The sequence below is a fragment of the Lipotes vexillifer genome, unplaced genomic scaffold (genome assembly GCF_000442215.2).
Source record: "Lipotes vexillifer unplaced genomic scaffold, Lipotes_vexillifer_v1.1 scaffold278, whole genome shotgun sequence".
Lineage (NCBI taxonomy): Eukaryota > Metazoa > Chordata > Mammalia > Artiodactyla > Lipotidae > Lipotes > Lipotes vexillifer.
Window position 1 is genome coordinate 4,534,731 of NW_006769677.1, and position 18,649 is coordinate 4,553,379.

The 18,649-nt window shown below is 34.7% G+C and overlaps 1 protein-coding gene across 2 annotated transcripts in view; it reads left to right on the forward strand.

The window, feature by feature from the left end:
- Positions 1–18,649, forward strand: part of HNRNPLL (heterogeneous nuclear ribonucleoprotein L like) — a 35,822-nt gene that overhangs the window by 13,333 nt on the left and 3,840 nt on the right. Inside the window, exons 3-10 of one of the 2 annotated variants that reach the window (XM_007445777.1) lie at positions 2,580–2,817; positions 4,248–4,328; positions 5,922–6,023; positions 6,111–6,183; positions 10,908–10,979; positions 15,263–15,480; positions 17,371–17,492; positions 17,935–18,136. In XM_007445777.1, coding sequence (XP_007445839.1) covers positions 2,580–2,817; positions 4,248–4,328; positions 5,922–6,023; positions 6,111–6,183; positions 10,908–10,979; positions 15,263–15,480; positions 17,371–17,492; positions 17,935–18,136 — 1,108 coding nt within the window. Of the gene's footprint in view, positions 1–2,579; positions 2,818–4,247; positions 4,334–5,921; positions 6,024–6,110; positions 6,184–10,907; positions 10,980–15,262; positions 15,481–17,370; positions 17,493–17,934; positions 18,137–18,649 lie in introns of both variants that reach the window. The other variant, XM_007445778.1, reaches the window with a different exon arrangement.

Below are 18,649 nucleotides of genomic sequence, written 5' to 3' on the forward strand. Positions count from 1 at the left end.
CTAGATGTATAGGAAAGAAGTTCAGGAGAAACTATAACAAGATTTGAGAATGGTTGTGTCAGGATAATAAAATTGCTATTCTTTTTGTCTTTATTTAATCAAAAGAATATTTAGAAATATATACTGAGTTGCTTTTCCTCCCTTATCCCCTCTCATTAAAGGAGAGGATGCTAGGTAGTGATTAGCTATACCAGTTTAAATTTTAAAACAAAACTTTTGGGACCTAATTTGTGTAGTAAATCTCTTGCTTCCTCCTGTTTTTATTTAAAAATTAGTAAACATGTTTTAAGCTATTAAGTTGAAAGCACCCACCCTACCTACCATGTTCCTTAGACTTTTTATTTATTCTCTCTTTGGTCTTCCAGTCTTTCTCATACTAACGCTTTACAATTTTTCTTTTTTAAAAATTATGTGCCCTGGGAGGGAGCAAAGCTAAAGAAATGGCCGCTTCCTCTCAAAAAAAAAAAAAAATTATGTGCCAGGGCTTCCCTGGTGGCGCAGTGGTTGAGAGTCCACCTGCCGATGCAGGGGACGCGGGTTCATGCCCCGGTCTGGGAGGATCCCATATGCCGCAGAGCGGCTGGGCCCGTGAGCCATGGCCGCTGAGGCTGTGCGTCTGGAGCCTGTGCTCCGCAATGGGAGAAGCCACAACACTGAGAGGCCCAAGTACCGCAAAAAAAAAAAAAAAAAAAAAAAAAAAAAGGGCCAAAAAAAAAAGTGCCAAACAATTTAAGTGAATTCTAAAATGTCTTTGTGACATTCTAATTTTCCCTTCCCTATCTTCATATGATGCCACTTTTCCTGGGTAACCTGTTTACCTTTCAGCTCTGTGCTTCTAGCTTACTTCTTATAGTAGTTAATGACTGTACTTTTTACTACAAACAGGTGAGTCTATTTTAATAGGCCAATAAAGAATTTAAATATTTTTGGGCCTTTATAATTTTTCTGTGTTTCCAAAGAGCCAAAGGGCATTATTAACATATTTACTTGGTGATATCATTTAGCTATAAAACAACGTATATTTGTGAGAGGAGAATATTTATTATTCCTTAATTTCTTTAGCATAGACCTGATTCCCAGGGTTTTCTATTTTTTTGTATGCAAGACTTTAGAACTTCAGCTAGGAGTTTGCATTTCTAAAACGAATGTTTCTCTCTGGGACTTTATATCTTGCATTTATAAACTAATCCCAGGCATTATTTTTTCTGTTTTATTCTTTAATTGTGAATGATGTGGGTTGAGAGAACTAATAAGCCTCATAGACCAACAAATATTGATTGAATACCTGTCATGTGCCAGGCTCCGTTTCTAGATTCTGAGGATGTAAAGATGATTGAGGCAAGGCAAGCAATATGTATGCAGGAGCTGTAATCTTGATGATAATCCTCCCAGTTGTATAAATGAGGAAGCTGAACTTCATAAGGAATTACATAATTTGCCAGGCTACAAAGTGGTCTGTTTCTTACTAAGAAACACTTGCTAGGTTTTGAAGTTTAGTGGTTGGTCCTGGATACCTGATTGAGAAGCAGTGTTGTCACTGAGTACCTGACCTGATGTTATTTCTCTGGCCTTCTGCTATTATAAAAAGCACATTGATTGTATTTTAAAATATTTTTAAGGTCCTTATTCCTGTGAATAAAGGACATGTTTCCCTGTTCTGATCCATGTGTTCTCATTTCTCGCTAACCTCCCTTCCGTCATTTCTTTATTTTTCATTTCATGTATTAAAGTATATTCCCCTTCCCAAAGAGTATAAAATGAAGAGTAAATACTTCATTGTCTTGGCCATAGCACGATTACCATATTCTAGTGAATATCTTTTTATGGATTCTTTAATATTTAAAAATATTTAGGAATTTTAGAGGAGATTATTTTATGAAATTTGGTCTGTTTGTAGTTGCTTCTTTTTGTCTTTTGGTTCTCTGTTTTTAGTAAGACAAATGGAAGTGTAGTCATTTCTTAGTGTGGCGCTTACTTGTTTGCAAAATTCAAGAGATGGTAGTTTCTCTTGTCGAGGAGATCCATCTGCTAACCTTCTCTTGAGTTTTATCTCTGTTGATTTCTTTGTTTTAAATTTTTTTTATTGAGGTATAGTTACTTTACAGTGTTGTGTTAATTTCTGCTGTTCAGCAAAGTGGCTCAGTTATACATATATATTCTTTTCCATTATGGTTTTTCACAGTATGTTGAATATAGTTCCCTGTGCTACACAGTAGGATCTTCTTGTTTCTCTGCTGCTTTTTGTATCTAGGTATTTTCTAATGCTGCTTGGAAGTGGCAGCCTGAGGAATAAACTGGATGGCATTATTAACAACTGGTAACAGAATTGTGCTTGAGGAGGGCATGAGGTAGTTAAAAGCTTTCAGTCACAGGAGGAGGAGGTTTCAAATATGTACCATCTACCTGGTATACCACAATTTATTTGGATAATTTAAGAGTTGACTAATATTGGATACAGGTAGTGAAGACTACTAATCTGTATGATTTGAGACATTTTTATTAAAGTCTGCTTTTACTTGATTGAGAAAAATAATGTTAATTGAACTTGCTATATTATTCTTTCCCAATCTCCCTTTCAGCTATGTGATGATGATGCCATTTAAACGGCAGGCTCTAGTGGAATTTGAGAACATAGATAGTGCCAAAGAATGTGTGACGTTTGCTGCAGATGAACCCGTGTACATAGCTGGTCAGCAGGCTTTTTTCAACTATTCTACAAGCAAAAGGATCACTCGGCCAGGAAATACTGATGATCCATCAGGAGGCAACAAAGTTCTTCTGCTATCAATTCAGAATCCTCTTTATCCAATTACGGTGGTATGTATTTTAGTAAGACAAACTAAATTAAAAGTGATTTTGGAATTTGTCTTGAGTGACTAATCTGTAGTTTTCTTCACTGCCATATAGATATTTGAAAATAGTGGATTTTTAAAAAAGAATTATTAAAATTAATTTTAATTTTGATTATCAAGTTTAATGAACAAAGATGGTGAGCACTAAAGCTATAAAAACTCAGAAGCACGGTTGTCATAATTAAATAAGCACATTAAATTTTTTTATTAACATCAGTGTTAACTCTCTTTCTGTTAATAAAGCGTTAGACGGACTTGGTGGAAATGATCCAAGAAATCTCTCTCTAATATGCCAGCACATGTATTAAGAGCATCTACTAGGTAGTGACAGAATTCCATAGTACAGTAAGATACATTTATCATTATAAGCTGTTTAGAGATAGCTTGTTAAAAACTTCTCTTATTTACCTAAAAATTCCCTTCTTCACTTTTTAGAAAAGTGATATTAAAATTTAAAAGGATTCATGTTCTTGAACCAGTTCAGTTTTCTACTTCATGGTAATCACATGCTGTTTAATAATAAACTAGTGATAAGGACACTGGATTTTTGTAATGAATAAAATATCACAGTAAGAAGAGCTTCATTTAGTATGATTTCTAGGGTATATGATATTTGGACATAAACTTAAAGCATAAGACACTATTTAAATTTAGTTAGACATTATGTATCTATTTACTTTTGTAATATGTATAGACTTGTTAATAAACAATATTAATACATTTACAATACTTGGTGTTTTAGGAGAAAGAATATAACTAGCACAAGTACTCTGATTTGTTTACTGTATCCTTAGTACCTAATGGTGTGGCTGTGTAATTGTAGGTACTCAGAATTTTGAAAGTTGAAGAATTGTTCCTAAGTGGGTATTTAGGGTTCTCTCTTAGATGATTCAGGCATCTTGTTTGGTGAAATTTAACTCAATATAAATGATCTTCTCTGGGTCTTTTATCTATAGCCATTGTCCTTCAAAATAAATACTGAGTTGTTCTACTCTTTAATAAATATTTATTATTATAATTTAAGTGATTATAGTATTAAACATTTCAGAGTCACATTTAGAAAAAAACAAAGTGATTACAGCTTTGGTTTATTAATTGTGTATTGTCAGAGATTCTTTTAGGTACCTGTTAAGAAAATAAAAATTGAGGATTCATTTAGGAGATTAAAAATAAGTAATAATGCTTTTCAGATGTTTCATTGGAAGTTCTCTAATGTGGGTATATTGTGTAGGTGAAGCAATAACTTTAGATTTATTAAAGTGTAGCAGTTTTTAAAAGTTTAGTACTTAACAGAAATGACATCTTGACAGTTTTTTTTAGTAAAACAAAAGAGTATAGCTTTATTATTTTTCTAAGTATAAAATGTGATAAAGTCTTGTTTTCTTTACTTCATAGGATGTTTTATATACTGTATGCAATCCTGTTGGAAAAGTGCAACGTATTGTTATATTCAAGAGAAATGGGATACAAGCAATGGTTGAATATCCTTTATTTGTAAATTTTTTATTGATGTGTATGAATACTGTGTAATATAGATCTTAATTTTTCCTGTTTAATCATTTCTAGACAAGTGATGTTTATTCTCCCCACCATCCCCTATATCTGTCTTCAATTTAAAGAACGAAACTGAAGTACACACAGAGAATTTTACTATTTTTGATAAAATAACTTGCTACCGTAAAATAGTCCATTGTTTCATCTTACAGCATGCTTTGCCTTTTTAATGAGGAAAAAATAACACTGTTTGATAATATGTTCACTTGTACCTTTTTGAAATTTTTCCCAAATGGACTTTTCTGAATCTCTCTTTAAAATAGGCAGCTTGGAAGTATCAAAGTGTTGGAGTTAATAGACCATTTCTTGCCTTTCTTCATTGAATCTTTTAAATGGTCATGGTTTATGTAAGACCTGCTTCCCTATGTTAAATTTGTTATACATTGAGTAAAAAGAGCAAGTTGCAAAATAGTACATATAGTACAATCCCATTAAAAAATAATAATTAAACGTAACTTAGGTGTATGCATAGAAAAAGGTTGGGATATACAGCAAACGCTTTTTTAAAAAATTTTTAAAAATTTTTATTTATTTATTTTTGGCTGCATTGGGTTTTCGTTACTGCACACGGGCTTTCTGTAGTTGTGGCGAGTCGGGGGCTACTCTTCGTTGTGGTGCACAGGCTTCTCACTGTGGTGGCTTCTCTTGTTGTGGGGCACAGGCTCTAGAGTTCAGGCTCAGTAGTTGTGGTGCACGGGCTTAGTTGCTCCGCAGCATGTGGGATCTTCCCGGACCAGGGCTGGAACCCGTGTCCCCTGCACGGACAGGCGGGTTCTTAACCACTGCGCCACCAGGGAAGTCCTATAGCAAACGCTTAATGGTGCTTACTCTGGCAAGTTGTTTTTGCTTTTTTTTTTTTTCCTACTACTTTTGTGGTTTGATTTTTTAATTTTTTTTAACAATTAGAAACTTAAGTAATTTTTAAAAACTAGTAAAATGAAAGATAAAGATTATAAACTCAGCCATCTCAGAAATATATAAAAATCAAGTATTTCTTTTGTATTATATTGATTCTTTGTAATGTTCTTCCTACTTTATTTATTTATTTATTTTTGGCTATTCCATGCAGCTTGCGCAGCTTGCAGGATCTTAGTTTCCTGACCAGGGATTGAACCCGCGCCCTTGGCAGTGAACGTGTGGAGTCCTAACCACTGGAACGCCCTGTTCTTCCTACTTAAAGAGTAAAATATTTCCTGTTTCAAGATAGAAAGCTGGCCTTTGCTAGGGAATGGGACCATGCTCCATGCTCCCTCCCACACACCCCTAAACCACAGGTTACAAAGTACTTCTGATGACCTAGAAGGATTAATGTATTATAAGTAGTTTTGGTTGTATTACGTTTTCTTTGGTACCCTTGATCTTAAAAATAAATTCTCCTACTAAAATTCATAGAAATTTTATTTGGTAAAGCATTTTCAGAAGTGAGAAAGTTATTTCTCATTTTTTTCAGTCCATTTCTTATGGAGTGAATAATGGTAAATTTTGGATACCTTAAACCAAATTTCCTTAATAGAGCTTATGTTTGAATCAGTCCTTTGTGCCCAGAAAGCTAAAGCAGCACTCAATGGAGCAGATATATATGCTGGATGTTGCACACTAAAAATTGAATATGCAAGGGTAAATATTTTTTTTCAACACTTCACCAAAGAAATATATATGCTTTGGATATACAATTTGAACTTACTTTCTTTTTAATCTTAACAGCCAACTCGTCTAAATGTTATTAGGAATGACAATGACAGTTGGGACTACACTAAACCATATTTGGGAAGACGAGGTAAGTATTTTATGCATTTTAGATGTACTTAGATCTGCTGTCAAATTTTTACATGCAGTTAGAGTCCTTTTTCCTGAGATGAGCTAGTTCATTCAAATGATGAAAACCTTGTTGGTGAAGCTTTTGTTGCAAAAGACCTTGTAATGCTGGAAAAGAACCTTGAACATTAGTGCCCCTTACTGGTATGTACTGAGTTATTTATATTTAGTTCAACAAGGAGCCCACACATACAGGCACGCCCGCAGTTCAAGGACTTGCATTTCTCCAAGCAGCTCTCTCTCTTTGGAGGAGAGGAAACTGATTCAGAATATTACTTACAAACTGCAAACTTGCACACTGCTTCTCTATGGAAAGGACTTTTCCCCCAAGCTGGACGAGGCATTAAGAAGGATAGAGGACTCCAGCAGGCTGACTCTACACTTCATCACGCACAACATCGGCATCAGCAAAAAGCCCTCTGAAAAACTCAGACTTGCAATTCACCTTGACTGCATACTGCATGCACCATCACCCCAAGTTTTTAAAGGAGGACACTTAACAGTACTTCAGACTTGCATGGGATGAATACCATGATAGACTGTGCCCACTTATTCAAGTTGTATGTATATATTGGTTTGACTTCCCTTAAGGTTTCAGTTGTAGAATTTAAAACTTTTCACTGACGGATACTAGATTTTATATACAATGTTGTAAATATTAATGCCCGTTGCTGTAACTGTTAGCAGCTTAGATTCAAATTGTTAATTGACAAATAACCAGGGCCAATTTATTTACAGGTCTTGGGAATTATAATGCTCAACCAATCCACACAGATATTAAAGATAAAAGGATTAGAAAGGTGCATACTTGCTGCACTTCAAGTTTACTTTTTTTCCCTCAATTGTGGACATTGAATAGAATAACATAATAATGAAAAGATGCATTATATGTAAAAGACGATTTTCTGTGTGGTTTGATTTTTGTAAAGTGGCTGTTTACAAGTTGTCACTTTTTGTAACAATTTAAGCTTATCACTCATGTTAATTTGTGTAACTAGAAATTTTGACATTTCAAATGTAGGTGAAAGTACCATGTGTGTTCAAGGTAGAATATATTTAAACTTGATAAATCTGAAAATAGGAGCATTTCATTTGAGATGCATTTTCACCTATAACTTATAAATGCTAGATTTCATGAGCATAGATTTGACTGATAAAATTGTTCAACTAACTGTATGGCAATTCTGGAATATACAAATCAAAATGTGGATCTTGTAAAAACAAGGGGGCTGCAGTATTGGCTACATCTCAACTACAATATCAGTGTCTGAACCATGTGTTGGAAAAACTCACCAAGATGAGTATGTCTGTAGAAGTCAGTAAACTAGGAAAAATTTTTATGGCATCCAAAATATCTTGGGCAGTAGGGACTCCATAGTGCATGTACTCTTGCCAAAAGAAAAAAATGAGACAATGAGGTGATCCTTTGCATGTTTGAATATTTAGGACTTTTGGATGATTGGCCCCTTTAATTCTTAGTTCTCAGGAAATCATCTTGCCTTATGCATGGGGTTGCAGACAGGTTTGTTTGGTAATGCAGCTTTGGCTGGACCCCACATTTTTCACTATCACAGAAATCTGCTTGGCAGAGGCTTGGTACAGTTGAATACAGTATTGAAAAACAAAGCCTTAGTACTCAAACAACAGAACAAGTGGTTGATGAGAAATCCCTCACTTCTGTTAAGTTACAGTTACTGAATATTCAGTTTTGTTTTTTTTTTAAACTCATTTGAAATAGTGAGTTTTGATTACATTTCTCTTAATGTCTCTTAAAGCATTTATAGATATGCTTCTTATTTTAATAGTGTTTATTCTTTTTTTTTTTTGTGGTACGCGGGCCTCTCGCTGTTGTGGCCTCTCCCGTTGCGGAGCACAGGCTCCGGACGTGCAGTCTCAGCGGCCATGGCTCACGGGCCCAGCCGCTCCGCGGCATGTGGGATCCTCCCGGACCGGGGCACGAACCCGCGCCCCCTGCCTCGGCAGGCGGACTCTCAACCACTGTGCCACCAGGGAAGCCCAATAGTGTTTATTCTTTTAAAAAGTCTGAATTTTACAAAAGCGAGCTTAGATTTTTATACAAGGAATTACAGTCAGAAAGTTTAGAAATGTGTAAGGTAGATATTTAAATAGGGAAATATAATTAAAGGAGGTAAAACAGAGTTTTACTTATTTATGCTTTCAAGGGAAAAGAATTCTTGTTTTCTAATACCTTACAGATAGATACTTGTCTGTATAGCAAATATCATATGGCAGTTTGTTTTTGTTTTTGTAGTGACTTTAGCTTCCACTCACGTTGATACTGAATTGTAACTTTTTCTACCAAAAAAAGAGTGATTTTATAAATATAACCTCATTTCAGAAAGTTCTTTTCAGCTCAAATTACGTTTTAGTGCAAAGAATTCGTAGCCTAGACTCCAGAGAATCCCTCCAGAAATGTTAAGCAACACTTGTGTATGTGTGCATCTTTTGGGGGAGAAAAGGTCCACAGCTTCCAACAGGTTTCAGACTGAATCCATGAAAGGTTACAAACCACTATTTATAGACCAATATATTCAGTGTTTGACTCTTCCTCACCCTTCTTTATGTGACCTTATATTAGGTAGTAAATGCTTCCAGTAAAGAGAATTATTGAAGAGAAATTGCTATGAGAAATATATTATGAAGAGAAATCATTCAAGAGAAGTAATGACAATGTTTGGCTGAAAGATACCTTGGAGATCATCTACTCTAACTTCCTCACTTTATGAATGAAGATTGTTTCTATGATTATATAGCAAATTACTGGTTAAGTTGAAATTTTATGATTCCTGATTCAGTGCTCTTTCCTTTATAGCACACAGTTAACTATATCAGTAAAACTAAGCTATGAAGACTTTATGGTGGTTTTGGTTTAAGATTCTTAGATCAGATAAGGACTTATATTTACCATTTGGTGGCATGCTTAAGCAGAGGAATGTTAGCAGAATGGAACAGCAGACTGGATGGATTGAAGAGGAGTGAGACTTAAATGATGATGCTGGAAGCCGTGTAATGCAAAGAAGGAACTGTGAATGTTTAGACTGGAGAAGAAATGACTTTGGGGAAATGGAGGATCATAATAACTTCTAAGCATCTGAAAGGGTTCTTGGAGAAAGACTAAGTAATGAGTAAGGCTGTGAGGCCCTAAATGGAGTAGAATATATGTAGAGGACAAATTTCTGTACAATATAGAAATTAATTTTCTCATGATTTAGAACTAACTGAAAATGTAAGGGAAAGTAGTGAGTACCTTCTTACCAGTGTTGGGTAAGCAGAGGCTAGATGGTCCCAATTGATGGTCTCAGGGATGATGTAAAGAGAATTTAACACTGAATAAAAGTTGAACTAGGGCTTCCCTGGTGGTACAGCAGTTGAGAGTCCGCCTGCCGATGCAGGGGACACGGGTTCGTGCCCCAGTCTGGGAAGATCCCACATGCTGCGGAGCGGCTGGGCCCGTGAGCCATGGCCGCTGAGCCTGCGCGTCTGTAGCCTGTTGCTCCGCAACGGGAGAGGCCACAACAGTGAGAGGCCCGCGTACCGCAAAAAAAAAAAAAAAAAAGTTGAACTAGATGACCTCCTAGGTCCCTTTCAGTGCTATGATAACTTGGAATAGGTAATTAAAACAATACTTCTGTAGACTGAAGTGAAAATTAAAGTATTTCTCATCTCCCATAAACCTCATTTGTTTAGGTGACTAAGGATATGTAGAAAGCCTTTCTCTTTGAATTTTCAAAGATGAGAATGATCAGACTCTTCAGATACATTAAAAAAAAATCTTAACACCATAATTTGATCGGCAAACTTTCCCAAAGTATTATACAATGATTTTTAAAATTTACTAACATAGGATGTGCTATTTTAGAAACTTAGAAGTAATGTTTTTATTGATGTCTCAGATTTGGGAAAATTGGCATGCCTTCCCTAAAAATGTAGTTAGCATAAAAATTATCCTTTAGGAGTATTGTAGTACTCTCGTCCAATAATGTAGCCCCCTTGGTTAGCTTTAACTTGACATATTTAAACTTTGGGGAGTGCTTCTAGTTCTGCCTGGTGTTAAGGTCTATAGACAATGGCCAGTCCATGACACAATATGGATCAGTGATGTGAAAATTTCCAGCTCTCCAGTTAGTAGGTGTTTGTAAATATGTGTATATACGTACAAAATACTCTGTGTTTACTGATTGTGAAACCATGTAATACAGGTTGTTGTTGGCTTATGCTGAACTTCTTGAAAGAAGCCCACTTTGAAAATGTGTTGCTGTTGAAGCTAATAGTATGCATCAGGTACTGTCTTTCAAAAGTACTGCACTTAAAGCTTGTTTTAAAGACATGTATTGGTAAAAACTTCTGTACAGTGTCAAACTCTAGCATTGTATACATCACCTTCTGAAAAGTATCCATTCTTTCCTTTAATTTGAAAGTGTGATTGTATTTGGCATTTGCCAAAAAGATATTCTCAAGTTAAGTGGAATTTGTTAGATAGAATTATTTTCTTAAACTTTTGGTGTTTGTATTTAAATTGGTTATGAATGGATGTTTAATGTTAACCAGGAATCACATTTCTCTTATGAATTGTAATGGATGTTTTGAATGGGTGTTTCCCATGTGAGAACTCTGTTAAGTACTTGGGTCAAAACTGTTAAAACCATGTTTCTACTTTTGTGTCAGATAGAGGAAAGGGTCGCCAGAGACAAGCCATTTTGGGAGAACACCCTTCTTCGTTTAGACATGATGGCTATGGTAAGTTTGTCAAGGCAGAAGGAAGGTAGTATAGACAAACTATTAGAATTTTTGCATTTCTGATGAAGAATGGCACAATTCTTGTCTCTATTTTTCCTGCTCACCTGACTTGGTTTATAGGATCAGTCCCTTATAAATGTACTCCAAAGGAGTTGTCCCAAATCCTTTGTTTTATCACAGGCTATTGTTTTATAACAGGCTATTGTTATATCACATAATCTTTGAGATAAATGAGAGCTGTTGTTTGGGATTGAAAGCTTTTTTACCATTATGTTTTGTTTTGTTTTGTTTTGTTTTGGCTTTGATTAGTAAGGGGCTCTAGTCTGTCAGAGGACCAGGAAGAAGTATAGCTCAGTAAGTGTATTTTCTTCCATTCTAGCAGTTATGAGTAAAGAGGAATTTAGAGTAATAAAAGGCAGAGAGAATGAGGTATTTGTTGAAAGGAAACATGTTTTTGGTTAGATCCTTAATCCTTTTAGTTCTACAGTTGGTACTTCAGCTTTGGTTAAATTTGTATTTAATTCTTTTTTAAAAAATTCTCAGTTTTAATGTTTACTATGTTGATAAGTTAAGATTATGAAAGCTAGAATAAAATCTTCCCCAGGAAGAAGTTAGGTATCAGACTGTTGTCTTTGTTAAGTAGATGTTGAGAATTGTTATTGATAGAAGTTTAAACTGGTTATAAGTTCTATGTTTTTAAATATTTTTTTAGTTTTTAGCTGTAGTTATTGACCCACCTATTCTGTGGTTTAAAGTTGAAGTACAATTAGAGGTACTGTTAGAAGTGGTAGAAAATAGAAATTGTTATGTTGTACTCTTGGGAGTTATTATCGAAAAGCCACCAGTGTTTCCTGTTGTCTGAAATATTTTCAAATTGTGTACATGTTTGATGACCATTCTTAGCTGTTAGTTTTAGCTTATTCCCTAGTGTCTTTATTTGAACTCCAGGAATTTATTAACCCTGTGTGTGTGTTTTTGTGTGTATGTGTATTTGTTCAAGTTTCTGTGGTAGTCTATATTGCAGAAGAGATTATGAAACAATCTCTATGTTATGTCAAAACAGTGTGGTATAGAAGGAAAATCTTACTACAGTCGTTTTCATGTGTTCCTTGATCATTTTTCTTAGTTGTTTCTTTAACAGAGTAAATATTAAATATGGTCATACAAGTAGTTTTCTGATCCTGCAATGATCAGATTGCTAAATAGTTATTAGCAATCTACTGTGCATTGATTGTATAATGGAGGATTTCAAAAGAATGGCTAATCAAAGTTTGTAGTATAGTTGTAGAGTATATAAATGTGTCATGGCAGTTAGCTTAAGGCCAAAAATTGGTTAAATGTTCTGCTAAAGGGGGTTAGAAAAATCTGTGAGCATATAAATGAAGGACAAAACTTTACTGTAGTAATGTTGACACAGACCGTTTTCTCAGTATGGCTTTTCAGGTTTGTCTTCACTTAATAAGATACAAGAAAAATTGCATAAACAAAAATATGTTATATGCCCTAGAAGAACTTTATATTTTCTAAAAGCCTATTGTGAAGTTGTGTATCAGTTTCATGACCTTATTTATTTAGAGTGTTTGTGTGTGTGTGTGTGTGCACGTGTGTGCACATTTGCGTGTGTGTATAAATATTAAAATGTAAGCTTACTTAAAGAGAGGTGCAAAATTCTTTGGAATGACGTTTGTTAAATATGGATCATTCAGGTTCTGGAGAGTCCTGCTGAGGAGGAATGGTTATGGTGGGGTTGTGTAGGGGCGTCCATTCTGAGCTATGTCCATTGAAACATTTAACTAAGGAAAATCTGTTCTGCTTTCCTAGGGAAGTAAGCAGAACAGGATATAGGAGATAGTGACAAAAGATTGATTGAGGAAAGAAGTAAGATGAAGAAATTGGGGGAAAAGCAAAGGTGACAGTGGGTGCTTGTGATATTAGCCTTTTTACAAATGCTTCAAATCACAGCTGTATCCCTTCAGATCAGCAGTTCAACAAAACAGGTTTATTTGCATTTTAGTGTCACATCATAGGTAGCTTTTCCTTTATAATGGTATGTGAGAAAGAAGGAATAGAAAAGCTTTATTTAATAGATTAAATTTATTCACATAGTTTATTATAGCAGTATAAATTTGTGCTTTCAGAATTCTTTAGGTCTTTTAATTTGGGAAGCCCAGCCATGTGAGATGAACTGATAGAAGCCCTCATATTTGAAAAATGGCAAAAAATAATGTACAAATTTGTTTGCTCTGACCACAAGAAAAATTTCTATATTAATTGTTAGCATCTTTGGATATGGTTCCTGGACCAAAGATATTTTAAGTATCAAAGATGGGAAAGGCCTTCAAAATGTTCAAGATGCTGTTTACGTGTAGCATTTTTCCATATAAGTGAATTTTTTAAAACCTGAAGCACCAAAACATTTTGCATGAACTATTTAGTATAGGAAGCTTTTAAGAGACTTTTTTTTCTTATCTTCTTAGTATAGGTAACAATTTAAATAGTGTAAGTAACATAATTTAATCCTGGTGGCCCAATGTCATAATTACAAACATCAGGTATTCTTTTGCACTGAATTTAATTGTTACCTATGGCAGTAGATTGCAAGAGTTTTTGGACCTTGGTCAACTTAAGCAGAGTGTAAGTTTCCACTGCCCATCTACTGTACATTTTTCAACTTACTGTGAAAAAATTTACTGATAATAGTGTAGTGTCATTGGTGTACTAACAAATGGTAGTAGTGGGGGTAGGGCTGGGTGGAGTATAATATGCATATGTATTTTTGCAATAAGGGTAAGAATGATTGATATTTGACCCCAGTATATGTATAACAGTCTAAATTAGAGGCCAAAATACATAATTACAAGTAACTCACCATGAGCTATATTGATTGTCTTGATAAACTAGGTTACCAGCAATAAAAACAGTTGAAAACCATGACCAGTTTAAGGCAACACTGATGATGATGTATTGATAAAGTATGCCTCCATAAAATTGCAGGAATTTACACTATATTTGCGTGTGCTCGGTGGTAGTGTTGCTGTGTTGTTATGAATGGCAGCTATATTTAGAATACTGAATTGGAGTCCACATAAGCCGTAATAATGTGCTATGATGCCAAAATATAGTAGTTCTTAGTAACTCACCTAGTAGATGACAAGTGTCCCTTAGTCTAACATAAAAATGAAAGCCAGTAACATTACATATTCTTCTTGAGAAATGAGGAAAGAACTTGGGTTTTTGGATTGGTTTCTTGCACACCAGGAGAATCGTTGCATGCACCCCAGAGCATGCTTCTGTAATCACTGACTCAGGAGTGCCTAAGATGTTGGTTTATATTTTTGGGTTACGTATCTCCATCTTAGTTGCTTTTTCTGAGTTCTTACGCCTCTCTTCTTGCTGCTGTAAATGTGCCCTGTGCAGACTTTTAGTATCACAGTTTCTCCAGACTCCCTCATTCCCGTCTCTTCCATTCACCCTAGCTTTGTTTTTCCTTTTACTTCTAATCTATTATGGATGGGAAAACAGGATAAATTAAAGTTGTTTTGAACTACTCTAGAGTTAGCAAGTTGATTCTTAATAAAGATTCTTAGTTTAAGAGATGGATTTGTTTGTGTTTCTGTGACAGCAGTTTCAGATACTCAAGCATTTTTTTCTTCTGGATTCTTGATGTTGTTTCAAAAAGTGGAAGTTGCTGAATAATGACACCTCTGAGTATGTGTGTGTGTGGGTTATTAACTAAATCTAGGGTTTTAGTTTCCTAAATTATAATCAGGGGAATAAAATACTAACCTGCAAGTACATTAATAGTAAAATATATTCAAGGGGACAGCTTTTCAGTGGAACTAAAGATGTTCTTTTTGTTATATCTGTATGTAGTTTACTAGATTTCACTGTAGATTTTATTATATTATCCTCCAAAAGATGTTGGCAGAAGTTTTTTTTTAATTTTGAAGTATAATTTATATATAGTGGCCCAAAGTTTTACACTGATTCCTCCTCTATCTGTAGCCTGATCTTGTATACTTTTTTGTTAAACTACTGTTTTTTAAAAATAAGGACTTAAAGCCTGGTATATGCAGGTGTGTGCAGGTCAGCGTTTATTGGATCTGGTACAAATAAATACAGATTTTTGTTAATTCCCACAGGTTATATTTGAATATTCATACGTTTGAGTTTTCCTTGGATATACATCAACCTAGCTAATATTAAGAGTTTGTTTTTGTGTGCGGTGAAGTGTGTCTGCTGAAGTTGTGTTGTGTTTTGTTTTGTTTTGTTTTGTTTAATAGGATCCCATGGTCCATTATTACCTTTACCAAGTCGTTACAGAATGGGTTCTCGAGATACACCTGAGCTTGTTGCCTATCCGTTACCGCAGGCATCTTCCTCTTACATGCATGGAGGAAATCCCTCTGGTTCAGTTGTAATGGTTAGTGGATTACATCAACTAAAAATGAATTGTTCAAGAGTCTTCAACCTATTCTGCTTATATGGAAATATTGAAAAGGTGAGTTTTCATTTTAAAAAATCATTTTTTTTAAGTTTCACTTTATATGAGCTTCTTTTGCTAGTATATGTAGTAGGAAAATCTGAAAAGGCTGCAAATATGTGTGTCTTCTCATATTTAGGAACTGCAAGTTCTTTCAGTAGTGATCCACATAAGCTAAAAATTCATTAGGTAGGAATTCTAGAAATTGTTTTTTGTAGGTAAGTGATCAGAATAGGATGTTGGTACTAAAAATATTTTTTAAATTACTAATATAAGAAGTCCAAAACAGCAAGTAGTTTAATCAATTACTAGCATATTATAGGCATAAAGCCTATATGTTTTTTAATCATTTCAAAGATATTCTAACATTTAACATGTTGAACTGTGGAATTTTGAAAAAGCAGTTACTTTCTTGGAGCTAGGTATATATAAACATGTCTCAGAGTTTGACCATAGCTATGAATTTTAGGAGAGTTCTAGATTCATATATTTGCCTCCCAAATATTAGAGTTCTAGTATCTTCTGAGGAACAACATACTTTAACCTCAGTCAGTATTTGAAGTTGATCCACTTTGATAAAATGTGTCCAAAACTTTCTGTCTGGAGGCTTACACTCAAAACATAGCAAAACATTTAAATTTCACACATTTTGAAGATCTTTAAAATTATAACTTAATTTTCACCAGATAACTCTGTGGTTTCCCCAGATCTGTGATGTTTTGTTTATTTTTTTATTTATTATTTTTTTCAAAGAGGTCTGTCTTTATTTTTGGCTGCATTGGGTCTTCATTGCTGCGCATGGGCTTTCTCCAGTTGCAGTGAGCGGGGTCTACTCTTCCTGTGGTGTGTGGGCTTCTCATTGCGGTGGCTTCTCTTGTTGCAGAGCACGGGCTGTAGGCGTGTGGGCTTCAGTAGTTGTGGCACATGGGCTCAGTAGTTGTGGCTCATAGGCTCTAGAACACAGGCTCAGTAGTTGTGGCACACGGGCTTAGTTGCTCTGCGGCATGTGGGATCTTCCTAGACCAGGGCTCGAGCCCGTGTCCCCTGCATTGGCAGGCGGATTCTTAACCACTGCGCCACCAGGGAAGTCCTGTTCAATGTGTTATTAATGTTAGTGGTACTTAATAGCTGTTTAGGGACTTTCCAAGGCATGGGTACTATCCTGAAAGATAGTCATACTTTATTCCATCTAACCCTTACAGCACTATATACTAAAATTGGAATAATATAAGAGGATAAGTATGGCTCTGTCAAAGATGTCATGAAAACTTGTAAAGTATTGCCTATTTTTTAAACTGCCCCTTCCTTGCCTAAGCCTTCTTACTGGCAGTGCTGTCTCAAGGCCATCTTGTGTTATTTCTTATATATTATCTTGTTTATTGCTTAAAGCAATAAACAGCACTCTGAATAGTTGGTAATTATTATTTACTTTAAAATTTCTGACCTACCTACTGGAACATAAGCGTTAAGAAGACTATGTCTATTATGTTTGCCATTAAATCTCCAGTACCTAGCACAGTATGTTTATTAGAACATGTTAGGCACTTAATAAATACTTATTGAATGAATAAATATTGATGAGTCCTGCCAAATGTTATTATTATCTCCATTTTAAAAGGAAGTCTGTGGCTCAGAGAAGTGAAGTAAATTGCCCCAAATCACACAATTAATAAATAGCAGAGTCAAGGCAAGCCTATGCTCTTCTTTAGTGTGCTGTACAATAGAATTGTAGTCTTGCTTTTAAACTTTATTGAATTTTGATAAGAATGTCTAATAGCAGAGCAGAATAAAGTTAAGATTCCAGGTGATCTTCTTTGTTTGACATCCACCACCTATAGTACCTTTTAGAAATTCTGTTACTGTAAAAGGGAATTAAATGTTCACCTTTTTGGGATTTTGTATTTACAGGTAAAATTTATGAAGACCATTCCTGGTACAGCACTGGTAGAAATGGGTGATGAGTATGCTGTAGAAAGAGCTGTCACACATCTTAACAATGTCAAATTATTTGGGAAAAGACTTAACGTTTGGTAATTATTTATCTTAAGTGGTAAATTTAAAAAATATTTATCCTTTTTATTAGAGACATTAATTTCCATTTCAGAATATCTGAAACTAGCAGCTATAGTGATGTCATTTTAGACACTTAGGGTCGTATAATTTAGATTTTCCATATTACTTATACCTAGTTTTAGTTTTATGGTCATAAAATAGCATGTTAAAATGAGCAAGTTTTTTTTATTAAAGTTTTCTAATATGAAAGTATATTCAATAGATTTTTCTTTCTAAGTGATGTCTAAACTGTAAGAGTGATTATAACTCAAACTAAATTTAAATATTAGTAAATTGCTACATATGCCTTTTTTGTTAAGATTGATACAGGCCTATATGTTAACATTTTGAGACTGCCTACTTGCTGCTTTTTATCTTAACAAAGGTATGTTCTGTACCTCTTATCTTTCTGATCTTTAGTGTGTCTAAACAACATTCAGTTGTTCCAAGTCAAATATTTGAGCTGGAGGATGGTACAAGTAGCTACAAGGATTTTGCAATGAGCAAAAATAATCGCTTTACAAGTGCTGGCCAAGCATCTAAGAATATAATCCAACCACCCTCGTGTGTACTGCATTATTATAATGTTCCATTGTGTGTCACAGAAGAGACCTTCACAAAGGTAGGCACTGGAATACAAATTGTGTAGAATGTTCCTATTTCCTATTTTAAAATATATCATGTTTTAGCATCATTTTAAAGTCTTGCTCTGTTCATCTTCTGCTTTTGATATTATTGGTATTCTGTTACTTATTTGCTACTTAATATAGTGCATTCTTTGACCAGTATACTTTTCTGGCCTCCATCCTTCACTGGTCTCTGTTGTTTCGTGGCTCAGTCGTTTTGAGAGTTGGAATTAGAATGAGGTACCCTTAGTCCTGCATTCAGAAAGCTCATTTACCATGTCCTTAGATCTCACCCATAGCAAAATTTTATATATCCCTACATTTTTCCCTAACTGTAGGAAATGCTTCAGAAAAGAATTGATTTTTCTGGAACACTACTCCCTACCTTAGGTACTCGATAAACCCTGGTCAGCTTTGAGAATATATATTTCAGTTACAAATCTTGTTTTTATTGTACAACACTAAAATTATATACATAGTTTATAGGATATCACTATTTTAATTGATTT